The sequence below is a fragment of the Lolium rigidum genome, chromosome 3, assembly GCF_022539505.1.
Source record: "Lolium rigidum isolate FL_2022 chromosome 3, APGP_CSIRO_Lrig_0.1, whole genome shotgun sequence".
NCBI lineage: Eukaryota > Viridiplantae > Streptophyta > Magnoliopsida > Poales > Poaceae > Lolium > Lolium rigidum.
Genome location: NC_061510.1, coordinates 114025684 through 114038514, shown reverse-complemented (window position 1 = coordinate 114038514; position 12831 = coordinate 114025684). Strand labels below are relative to the sequence as shown.

At 47.7% G+C, this 12831-nt stretch overlaps 1 protein-coding gene across 1 annotated transcript; it reads right to left on the bottom strand.

Moving 5' to 3' along the window:
• Positions 1-1855: 1855 nt before the first annotated feature.
• LOC124698685 lies at positions 1856-3803 on the bottom strand. The gene is made up of 4 exons (XM_047231150.1): positions 3688-3803; positions 3167-3270; positions 2878-3085; positions 1856-2346 (listed from the first exon to the last, which is right to left on the bottom strand). Exons 1-4 carry the CDS (start codon positions 3788-3790, stop codon positions 2087-2089), a joined length of 675 nt encoding a protein of 224 aa, XP_047087106.1. The 5' UTR covers positions 3791-3803; the 3' UTR covers positions 1856-2086.
• Positions 3804-12831: the final 9028 nt, after the last annotated feature.

Sequence of the window (12831 nt, the reverse complement as noted above, 5' to 3'; positions counted from 1 at the left end):
CACCGATAGCCGCTGCTTACAGCCTCGACGGCTCGCCACTGGCCATGAGCAAGATCAAGAAGAAGGTGGTCGAGACAATGGCGGCCATCTCCGAGCACAGCCTCGCCGACTGCTGCGTTTACAGGAATCTGATGGAGGCCAAGAATCGCCTGGGGATACTGATCAAGCGGTTGGGGTCCGACGTCGCTTTGGAGAGAAAACCAGCTGCCACCAAGACGACAGCGCCTCCGGCCGCGCGCGGAACAAAACGTCCCAGCGCCAAGCGCTCCGACGACCGCCGCCGCGCTTGCAAGAAGCGGGCGACGGCCGACGCCAAGGAGGCGCGGGAAAAGCAGCTCAAGTTGTCGGAGGTCGACATCACTTTCGACATAGCCGACTGCAAAGACAGAGCCGACCTGTCCGGGCGCAACGCGATCGTGCTCCAGCCCCTCGTGTCCGGCCACCGGATCCACGACGTGCTCATCGACGGAGGAAGTTCCCTCGACGTCCTCGCCGCCAAGGTTCTCGACAAGTTGCATATCTCCCGGTCCAAGATGGACCCGGTGACCCGCTCTTTCCAGGGGGCCATCCCCGGCGTCACGGGCACCACCATCGGACAGATAAGGCTTTCCGTGCAGCTTGGGACGCCGGAAAATTGTCGAGTAGAAGATGTCCTCTTCGACGTGGTCGACAGCCTTCCCGGCCCTATGACCGCCATCTTAGGGCGACCAGCTATTGCCAAGTTCATGGCTGTCTTGCACCATGCTTACCAGTGCGCAAAGATGCCAGGGCCCAATGGAGTGATCACACTTCAGACCACAAGGACAGCAAGACGTCTCTGATGTCTCATGACGATGATCCTCCCCGCTATATCATATGTAGTCCATGAATTATCCAATCTATATTGTCTCCTTGGTTGTCTATTTAATTTGTGATCCGGGGAGATTTTTCTACATTTTCTTTTTGGTTACGTAGGACACACAGACTAATTGTCAGCACATAGTTAAGTGTTAGTTATATGGAGTCATGGGTGCTGAACTGCTGATATGGAAAATTTTAAACCTACCATGGCAAACTGAGATTGGATTCATGATCATGCAATTGTTTTTCTTAATTCATAATCATGCAATTGTTGACATAACTATAACTTTTATAGGAAGCAAAAGAAACGAGGCATGAAAATGAGCAAGTAGTTTTCTGGTACCGTCTAGCCACACCACAGTTTGGAGTACTTACCATCATATCTTGGTTTTATAGAGATTGCCTCACTTCATTGCGGCATCCCCCCAACCAACTCGGCTGAAGGCGCAGCAGTGTCAGCGGCCTTGGTTTCCATCAAACGAACACCATCTTTGACAGTTCCGGCCAACTTATCCAGTTCAGAAGCCATGGCATGTTTTCTGACGCATACATCAAGTGGTCTCCAAAACACATCCGATGGCTCCTGTGTGCATAGCTAATTAGTGGAAACAGTGTTAATTTTGCAAAGGGGAAGGGAAAGATTATCGTTACCTCTGTGTATGCCACATCATCAATCCGTGCAGCAAGGTCAACATCATCAAGTGGTGCAGCAAGGCCAACATCATCAACCGGTGCAGCAATCAACATCATCGAGAGCTGGAGCTAAATCCAGAGGGAGCACCAATTGCACCGGCTGTGCCTCCTCTGTGATGGACAAATTGGAAAACTCATATCCTCTGTAAGACAAGTAGCATTCTTATAAGGAGTAAGAGAGTAATTATAATTGACTCCTTATTTAAAGACTCCTCTTGGACCATAAAATGTGACGTTATCCTGTTATGTCAATGCACATATCTGATACCAAATGTTATGTACCCCGATCCATCTACTCCTCTATTATAGTTCCACACACGAATTCGGATACATGTTGCAAGTAGCAGGGGATCTAGGAGTAGAAGCGAGGGGTTCGAGGGAGAGAAGCAAAAGTGGGAAAGAGACCGTCAGCACCGCTGCGACTACAACTGGCTTCAAAAGCAGCAACGGACAAGTTTGGTTTCAAGGCCTATTAGCAGAAGATCAGGAAGGTGATTCCCAATAGCTGGCTCCAGGTGATGACGCGACCGAGTCCTGGCGCCGTTGGATCGACCTACGTGGACCAATCTGGACCGCTGAAACGAGCGTTCAGTTGACGCTCGCGCTTTGATCTCCTGACTTGCTCCCGCTGATGCTCAGGTCCTTGTTCCATGATCGCCTTCAGCGACATCATCTTAGGTGCATTAGGCTGGTCCGTGACAATATTACTCCTATTTGCAGCATGATTAAATAGAGCATCCAAGTCCACCTTCTCATCGGCACTCGTCTGAAGTAGTGGCAGAATCTCTTGCAGACACTCCAGTTGCACCTCTTCTGTGATGGAACAAGTGGACGAGTTAAATCCCAAGTAAGAGAGTAATTCTAAAGGTTGCATCATGAAAAGACTCCTCTAGATCCTACGGGGCCTTATCCTGGTCTGCAAGCTTGAGTAAATGCAGAAATATTTTTTTCAGTATTTTCATGAGACATTTGTCATTCCTTTTACCAAACCAAATGTAATAAACTAAAAAATAGTAGACCTTATAACAAAAAACTTAAATAACTGTTTGATTTTCAACATTTACATTTGTATACCTTAGTCATCTTACATGCCAACCTTATAACAAAACCAATCCGATTTTCATGTAAGATCTTATTCACATCAGACAATGTCAGTTCTGTTGAAATGTATTTTTTGCTGAATCAAATTCAATTACACAAAAGGTAAATTCTGATTCACATGGATTGTTATACTACTTAAGTAGCAGGGCCAAATAATAGTAATTATACCATTACTAATGTCGGAAATGAGCTACTATTTTTCTTGTACCGAGCCACACCACAATTGCCAGTTGGAGCACTTACCCTCACATCTTTGTTCTCTACAGACTGCCTCACTTGAAGGTGTCTTTTCCTCAGCAAAGTTGGCTGAAGGTGCAGTAGTCTCTGCTGCCTTGGGTTCCATCAGAGACACGCCATCTATAACAGTTCCAACCAAGTTATCGGCTTCAGCAGCCATTACATGCTCCGTGACGCGTAGATGAAGTGGCCTCAAATCCACAACTAGTTCCCCCTGTGTGCATATCTAGTACTAGTTACAGATCAATGGAAACAATGGTAATTTCACAAAGGGAAAGGAGAAGTTCATTCGTACCCCTGTGTATGCTACATTATCAATCCATGCAGTAAGGTCAACATCGTCAATCGGTGCAGCAAGTTCAACGCCATCAATCGGTACGGCAAGGTGTTGGGCCTCTTCTATGATGGACACATTGGAAAACTCTAATCCTTAGTACGGAAGTAATCTTTTAAGGATTAAGAGAGTAGATAAAATGGAATCATTATGTAAAGACTCATCTTGAGCCACGAAATGAGTCATTATATATCCTGTTATGTAAACTAATTTTTTTTTAAACTGTTTGCTTTTACACATTACCTTATTTATACTTTACTCATCTTAAGTGACAACCTTATAACAAAACGAATCTGATTTGCAATTAAGATCTTATTCACATCAGACTATGTAAGTTGTGCTAAAATGTATTTATTACCGAACCAAATTCAGTTACTAAAAGGTAAATTCTGATTAACACGGATCGTTATATAACATTAGTAATGCCGGAAATGACCTAATATTTTTATGGTACTGAGCCACAACACAATTGGAGCACTTACCCTCAAATTTTTGTTTTCTAGAGATTGCCTCACTTGAATGTGTCATTCCTGCCTCAACCAAGGCGGCTGAAGCTGCAGCGGTCTCGGTGGCCTTAGTTTCCATCAGATGCACAACATCTTCGACAGGTCCAACCAAGTTATCGGCTTCATAAGCCGTGACATGTCCTGTGGCACATAAATCAAAGATGTTTTGTTTCGACAAAGAGAACATATTAATATCAAGAAGATAGAAATTACACTCAGCCTTTGCAAAACAGTAGTGGTTGTCATATTCCTATCAGTGTGGAAGAGTACTTCTTTGTTTGACACATAAAAACAGGAACTTGAGATTTATTTATGAGTAATGTGAACAAAGGATACACAAGCTTACTCTTAACAGGTCTAACTTATTTAACAAACTCTTTGTAGTAATCTGTAACTGAAAAATGTAATTCGAACCTTTGCAAGTACCCTCTGGAGGTGCGGATGAGTTGGGATGTTCTACCATGACATCTCTGACTGCACTGGTGGCTTGTAGCATTGCCTTTGCTTTGCTGTAAAACTCTATCACCAACTTCATATGCACCTCACCAAGTTCCACAAGCTCTTGTACATCAGCATTCACATGGGAGTCGCTGAGTATTATATGGCCCTGATCCTTCTGCTCCGGGGGCACATCTCTAGCAGAGTGCAAAACTTCTGTCACCAAGGAAAGCAAATGTCTTCATGAAACATCAAATGACTAATTAGCAAGACAGATAATTATTGGAGAACTTGCTTGGCAAGCTCTTAACAGTTCCCAAAAAAAAAGCTCCAAAAGAAGATCCCAACATGACATTTGTGACTCTGTTTAAGGAATTTCAGTAACACTTTGAACACTCTTTCATTGTTTCCCATCTGAAATAGGCGCTGCCAAATAGGTTGGGGACAAATAAAAAAGAGTAAAAATATCACTGAGATTTCTTAACTGGAGTCAAATGTAGCAGAAAAATGTATTCCCTCTTTCTACATATAACTATTAGTACAAGGCTACTAGTATTTTCATGTGGCATTTTCCATTCCTATTACCGATCCAAATTCAATTAATAAAAACTAGATTCTTTTTCAGCAGCATCGTCGTACTACTTAAGTAGCAAGGACCAACTAATAGTACTTATACCAATAGTAATGTCGGAAATGAGCAAGTAGTTTTCTGGTACCATCTAGCCACACCACAGTTTGGAGCACTTACCATCATATCTTGGTTTTATAGAGATCACCTCACTTGATTGCGGTATCCCCCCAACCAAGTCGGCTGAAGGTGCAGGAGTGTCAGCGGCCTTGGTTTCCATCAAACGAACAGCATCTTTGACAGTTCCGGCCGATTTATCTGGTTGAGAAGCCATGGCATGTTTACTGCTGCATACATCGAGTGGTCCCCAAACCACATCTGACGGCTCCTGTGTGCATTGCTAATCAGTGGAAACAGTGTTAATTTTACAAAGGGGAAGGAAAAGATTATTGATACCTCTGTGTATGCCACATCATCAATCTGTGCAGCAAGGTCAACATCATCAAGTGGTGCAGCAAGGCCAACATCATCAACCGGTGCAGCAACGTCAACATCATCGAGAGCTGGAGCGAAATCCACAGGGAGCACCAATTGCACCGGTTGTGCCTCCTCTGTGATGGACAAATTGGAAAACTCATATCCTCAGTAAGACAAGTAGTACTCTTATAAGGAGTAAGATAGTAATTATAATTCACTCCTTATTTAAAGACTCCTCTTGGACCATAAAATGCGACATTATCCTTTTATGTCAATGCACAAGTCTTTGTTTTCCACATTTTCCTTGTGTATATTTTGTTCGTCTTACATATCAACCTTTTATCCCAAAAGCATTGCTGCAAAGTCCACTCAAACCATATTGCCGTGAACCCTCCGGTTCTTATGATAGAAATATAGCTACTTTGGGGTCACCACACCTGCTAAACCATATTACTCATTCTGGTGCATATATTAAGGTTAATGTAAGTTGAGCTTCGCAAAAATCTTGTAAAAACATTCATTGTGATTTATGGGGAACAATAGCTAAGAGTTGCAATCATACAAAATATAACTTGGATATTTCAGTTGAAGTGGAAAGCAGTAGTAGCATTTGGGCCCAAGATGGCATTTAGGCACTAAAGTTGGTTCAGGACAAATATAAAGGGGTCAAAATTGTCACTGAGATTTGCTTGAATGGAGTCAAATGTAGCAGAAAAATTGACTCCGTCTTTTTATGACTATGCTTATACTAACAAGGCCAGTAGCATCTCAAACCGCATATGCCAAGGTATCAAATAAAACTAACAAATGCTTGATTAATCAGTTGGCAAAGCTCATTGTTTGCTCGGCTAATTAAATTCTCCTTCATGGGGAGACCAGTAGTACTAGCATGCACATTGGTAGTAGAAATTGTATGCTACTCCGATAATTAAGAATGAAATATTGGTACCTTGGCAAATATCTCGTAGTGAAAGTAGCGCTCGAGGCGGCCATGGCATTTGGTAAGGGTAAGCTTGTCCACGAAAACCAATCTCATCATGTAAACTCCGGTTCTTGAGATCAATCACAAATTGATCATAGCGGTCGTCATAGGAAAGTAGAGCTAGCCCATTAGTCACCGAAACGACCTGACGCACTCGAGCTTCTTCCCCAAGCAACTCCGTCACTGTAATCTTATCCCCACTCATCTCCCACGTTATGGTTCCTCCACTGGTGTTAAGTAGCCACACTTTGAAGGAACCGTTGGTTGTATCGTTGGTCACGTCGTCGAGGCACACCAAGCAACCCACACCGTCCTCAATTTCTCCGATTGCGTACGATGAACGGATTGATACCGGGATAGAGCACACCGAAAACTTCATGGAGCTGCAATCAAGCACAAGGGCTAAAGAAGCACCGTATGCCCAGAAGATTAGGCCGGCAGCATGCATTGGCTCCAACGCCCATGATTTCAGCTTGCTGGGTCTGTCCAACGCCCATGGCGACTCCCAGTTGCTGAAGCGCCACTGGAGTTTGTGGGGGTCGTAGTCCACGGCACGTATCCTTCCCTGGTGTTGCTGCACCGAGACCACACGGAAGGACGCAGCGGCGTCGACGAGCAAGCAGTCTGCGAAGTAGGCCACCCGGTCGTGTGGACGGTCGACGGGAATCGTGACCAGCCGGCGGGAGATGGGGTTGTAGATGGAGAAGGAATCGCCATCCGATTCGCCGGGTCGGCACAGGAGGAGGTGGCCGTTGCGGCTGTCCCGGATGCGCCAGCTGGGATCTTGCTCGAGCTCGGCGAGAAGGAAATCGGCCCCGCGTTCGACGGCCTTGAGGTCGGTGTCGGAGCGTACCGAGTCCATGAGGCTGAAGCCTGGAAGGCCGAACGGGCGCTCGGAGGAAAAGATCCCAAGCAGGGGCGACGACGGGTGGAGCTTGCGGTAGCGGTCGAGGAAGTCGGTGTTGGAGATGATGCCGCCCCACTGCTTGGAGACGAGCGCGGCGCGCACGAGGGAAACCGACGACGGGAGCTGCAGCAAGATTTCTTGGAGAATGTCCACTGGTATGCTGGCAAAGGGCTCCGCTGCCGCTGCCATTGCGTCGGGAGTACCAGGGTGCGACAGGGCAGTAGGGGGCGGCGGAGATGGCCAGTACCCAGCTTGTATGCACTTGTACAGACTAGCAAGATTCACCTGCAAACAATGCAATCCCTCGTCAATATTTTCACAGAACCAACTTATACTTAAAACTGTAATGAGCAGCAAAACTCTATTGTAGAAGGGTACAAATATAATGGTTGAGAACTTGAAATTGGAAACAATCGAGGTTTGATCATGTTTGCTGGGAATGCAGAAAGAAACATGCATGCACATCTTAAAATGACAATCTGAAATTTTCTTCATGTTATATGTCTATTAGCAGCTTAAAACATGCTAGTTCATGGCACAGCGAAAATTTTAGGAGACATCAACCTCATATCTACATCCAGGCTGGTCAAGATTGTCCATGTTCAGACAATTTTTAGCGGTACAATCACGGTGTCCGTGTCAACATGACACCCCATTGGCATCAGTACATTAAGGACACCCAATTAGCATAATAACTTAGTTTCTCTACTAACTAATCAGTCCGTAATAGTAAAAAATGAATAAAGTGTCTGTCCACAAGAACCAGAGTAATAATGCTGGTAAAAAAACTAACAAAGTACCACTGATTGGGGGTCTGCAGGTGGAGGATCTACCGGCGGCGGAACTGAAGTGCGCCGGCGGCGGCGGGGGAACTGGCGGCCCTGGAGCTTTTTCACTGCTTCATTCCATGGTACGCTGCCTTCGGGCGGGGCAGAAGGGATCCGATGTGTGAGGGGGCGGCGGCGGAGGGACCTAGGGAGTGACAATGGTGGGAGCCGGCGGAGGGTACGCGCGCGATGGAGGGGGCCTGCGAGGGGAGCACGGCGGAGGGAGGCCGACGGAGCGGGCCGGTGGCGGAGCGCAGGCGCAGGGAAGCCGGCGAGGAGAGAAGGAAGAGGCGAGAAAGAATAGCCAGAAATCGAAAAAAATGCGTGTCCTTTTGTGCAGCGGCGCAAGCTACCGTTGGCTACACGATGCCACGCTAGAAAAGTACCCTCTCAGTTTGAAATTACTACTGTACCTCCATCTCAAAGCATAGAGCTTATACCTCCATTTTAAGACTTTTTTTAAGTCAAACCAAGAAAATTTAACCAATTTTTTAGAAAAAAATTATCAATAAATATGATATTTTATAGATATCATATGAAAATATATTTCATTATCTATCTAATGATACTTATTTTGTTTTTCTATGTCAATTATTTTTAGTAGAACTTAGTCAAACTTGATATAGTTTAACTTCCTAAAAAAATCATATAAAATATGTCAATATCATTAGATAGATAATGAAATATAGTTTTCATGTGGTAGCTACAAAATATCATATTTGTTGGCAGATTTTCGTAAAAATTTAGTCAAACTTTACTTGGTTTGACTTTTCGAAAAAAATATGAGCTTAAGTTAGGATGGAGGTAGTATAAAGCTGGTGTGTATCCTCGATAGTAAATTTAACCAATATAATAAAAGGTAAATTTAACTAATATAATACAAGGCATACATTTTAAAATATATATTATTAAAAAAATAGATATTCATATAATTTTTATTCTGTACAATTCATCTTATGTTGGTTAAATTGGACGATCTATCTATACGGGTCGGCCTTATAATCTTAAACAGAGGTAGTACTCCATGTAGACAACATGGTACGGTAGGTGCTACACGATGGACGTGTTTTTTTCCTCGCATCTTAGGGCATCTTCAGTAGATCGACGCAAAAACGGTCAATAAAAGTGACCACGCGTATTCATTTGCGTCGGATTGAAAATGGTCTTGGGGTCACGATTGGCGGTTTGCGCCTGAGGTGCCCCATTGACCTGATGCATTTTTTTTAAAGTTCATTGATAGAAATACATAGTTGACATAGTTAAAATATAAAAAAAAAACTTAGGAAAATCTAAAACAAAGCAACTCGTACTGGGCGTCTAGTCGTCCTCGGTGAGGTCGACGATATTCGGCATAGCTCATGGCCATTCCTACACCAGCGGTGGATGATGGTATGCCGGTGACGATAGATGATCAGAGGAGGAAGGAGAGCCAACGTCGCCGGCTTAGGCCATGGATCCCACGCTACGGGAGGAGCAAAGACGGCCCGTGTGCCTTGCGCTCCGGTGTCATTGGCCGCCTCACCTGCGCTAGCGCAAACTCGTGAAGCTAGATAGTGAGCGCCTTCGGAACTAAACATTCCGGCCAGATCAAGAAGGGCATGCCTCAGGCAGGTCTTCATCTTCGCACAAGAGAGACTCTAGGACCGCCACCTTTATTCAGGTTGGGCCCCCACGCAGCCGACCATCCCAGGTTGACCAAGGTTGCCGGCCGGAGACACCAAGCGCATATCGCGATGTCCGGAGACACCGCTCACGCCTAGGCAACGCCGCAGCCCAACAGCTAGCTGGCCACCGCCGGCCACCGACACCGCGGAGAATGCAAGGATAACAGGACCTAGGGTTTGCACCCATCCAGCCCGCCCCAACCCGCACCTCCGTCACCGGTGGCACGCAGCCAGATGCGCCCACCACCGCTTGCCAGATCGCGACGCCGCACGCCTAGAGTCTCGCACGCATGATGGTGCCTCACCAGACCCCGCCCAGATCCGCCGTCCAGGACGAGAGGAAACCGCGAGTACGCCCAGCCGCCGCCATCGGCTGCCCGGGCTTTGCCCAACAGCTTCCTCCGGTGGTGGCGCGGGGAGCCGGGGAGGTGACGCCCTTGGTGGCGTTAGGGTTAGAGAGGAGGAGTCGCCCCCGGGTCGCCCTGAGCGAGAGCGACGGGGGGCTAGGGTTAGATGGGAGGAGTCTGTGGCAGATTGGTGGCGTTCGCTTGTGGAATGGCTGGCGCTCGGCACAACGGCTCCTCGGGTCTCAGGACAAGTGCTCATGACGAGTCTACCGTTGTGCTGCGACGCCCGGCCTGGTGTGCGGCACGGCCTGCTATGTCCTGCGTGTGCCTCTGCATGAGCCGAAGATATTTTCTTGACCAGAGTCTAGGGAGATCTTCAGATTTATTTGAGCCTAATTGGATCTAATTAGAAATTGGGAAATTGCGATTTTTTTTAGAAAGACCCAGCAATTGTTGGCTTTTTCATTTCATTAGTACTACTCCATTTATATTTACACTCACTCTAGGTAGAATCTTTACTATTATTAACTGCACAGCCTTAATCCAATTCCTCATGTATATTTACACTGACTCTAGGTGCTCGATTTGCTATCGATGATGTATTGATGTACGATCTTGCTTAATTAACTGTTGAGACTTGGACTTGCTCACACCGTCCTCTCCCGGGTCGCTCTGCGCGGGCGACTCCGGAGAGTCCCCAGGCCCAACCAAAGCTCCCACATCCCGGCCACACCTGGCCATGGTGGGCGCTCCCTTCTACCTCCTCTGCGCGTGGAGAGGCGGCGGTTCATGGGGCGCGGTGAGGCGGTGCGGCTCACCGACGGCGGCGCATGGAGCTGCGGCGGAGCGGCGACCCAGGGCGAGTTGGCGGAAGCGGCAGCGCCTTGCGGCGGCATCGTCCTGGTGCAGGTTCTCGGGGAGAGCGGGTGGCGGCGCGCGGGCTCGTCTCGGGCCAGATCTAGGCCCGACCTAGGCCTAGAAGACCACTGCCGCTGCAAGCTCGACACGGCGGCGGAGCGCAGGACGGTGGCACCCAGGTGTTGTGCACGGGTGCTGGTGGCCGCGCGAGGTCGCTTTTTCCTGATCTTGTCCGGGGATTGCTGCTTTGTGCACAGGTGTTGTACGTGAGGGGCCGGTCTAGGCGGTGCTCCCACTGAGCCCAGCACCTTTGCAAACAGCCGAGTTAGATTGCCCAGCTCACAGATGTTGGCAGTTCAGCATTGAAGTTGTTCTCTGATATATCAAGTTCCTTCAAACTTTTGAGACCACCAATTGACCAAGGGATGGTGCCTGTGAACTTGCATCCGGGGAGTTGAAGAACTTTTAGCAGCTTCAGGTTACCAATCTCTTCTGGAATGCTTCCACTAAGACCATTCTGTCTCTAAATTAGCAATTCCTGATTTTCCAGTTGACCAATCTCCCTAGGTATTGGCCCCACCAAACTGTTTGATGAGAGATCAAGTGTCAACTGGTTCACCAACGCTGTTATTCCCGGGCTGCGCCGCCTCCTTGGATGCGTGCGGTCGCGACCCGGGCGCTGCTCTGCGTCCGCCGTGCGGGTCGTCGTCGTGGCCGTCCTCATGTGCCGATGGTGGACGGAGTTGTTGCTCCGGTTGCGGCGGTGTGCCTCTTGTCCCGATCTGACCATCTCGGTCTCGGTTCGGCAAGCGGTGGCTGCTGCGGTGGCTTTTGGTGCGTTTTCGCCCTTCTCCGTCGACCTCTGTTGCCTCCTGCTGCAGTGGTTCAGGCTGGCATTTGGCGCATCTCCATCTCGCCGTTGGGCGGTCTTTGGCCCGGGTGAAAACCCTGCTCGGTTCTTCCGTTGCGGACCACGGTGACACCTGTGGGTGCCATCTCCCGCCTTGGAGGCGTGGTTTTGGGTCCTAACCGTTTCTACCCTCGACGCCAGGGGAAACCCTAGGTCTGTCTTGCCGGACCGGGCAGCGGCGGCGCAGCAGCGTCGCTCCCTTCTTGAAGGCGCTGTTTTGGCTGCGAGGGATGTCTCTCGGTGATGGTAGCCTCGCCGGTGTCTGCTACTGCTCAAGGTGTGAGTTTCTGGAGCGCAATGTACGCCATCGCCAACACACTTGTTGACCCATTCCCAAGTTTTGGCCACACCCTGCCAATCATGCGCTTCATCTTCTAGGCGTATGATGTGGTACGTTGGTCTGGGCAGCTTGGAAGTTGGTCGTGTTGTTGGAGTTGGCTGTGACGCGGTTTGGAGTCCCCGCCGCCTCGCCGCTTTTGGGTTGAGGTTGGGCAAGGTGTGCTTGACGTCGGTGTTGTAGAAGTGTGTTGTAAGCCAAAAGATATGTGTGGTGTTGTAGCCATTCTTAGCGTTTCTTGTCAGCTTAATACAATGACGCGCACGCTGTTGCGGGTTCTCTTTATGTATTGATGTACTTCGGTAGTCCCGTATATCAGTAGTATGCGCTAGTTTTTTTTTTTGGAGCGAATAGCTACATGTTTCTTGCCTCTTCAAACTGAGATCGGGCCTGCCACACTAGTAGAGAAACCCCCCTTTTGTACCGGTTTGAAAGGGCCTTTAGTACCGGTTTTGGAACCGGTACTAAAGATCCGGCACTAAAGGCCTCCACCCTTTAGTACCGGTTCCTTACGAACCGGTACTAAAGGTGCCCGCGGGGCTGGAGATCTTTTTTTTTATTTTTTTTTCACAAAAAGGCTATTTCGTTTAATTTTTTTTATCCATTTTTTTTCTAATTATTTTTCACTCCCTTTTTTTCATAATTTCTAATATTTCCGTTAGTCTCTAACTACACTTAATCTCTAGTCAATTACTTACCCTTGGTCAAACTTCCCGGTCGGTCACCCATCCTCACACTACTCCAACACTAGCACGCTTAACTTCCGGGTTCCTTTCCGTCCCACTTCCAAGTGCTTCGCGCGCAT

Coding starts and splice junctions, on each gene's coding strand:
- LOC124698685 (XM_047231150.1), bottom strand. CDS start 3,790: ATGGAAACTAAGGCCACCGAGACCGCTGCAGCTTCAGCCGCCTTGGTT. Junction 3,271..3,687: donor TAGAAAACAAAAATTTGAGG/GTAAGTGCTCCA, acceptor TGTCCATCATAG/AAGAGGCCCAACACCTTGCC. Junction 3,086..3,166: donor ATAATGTAGCATACACAGGG/GTACGAATGAAC, acceptor ATATGCACACAG/GGGGAACTAGTTGTGGATTT.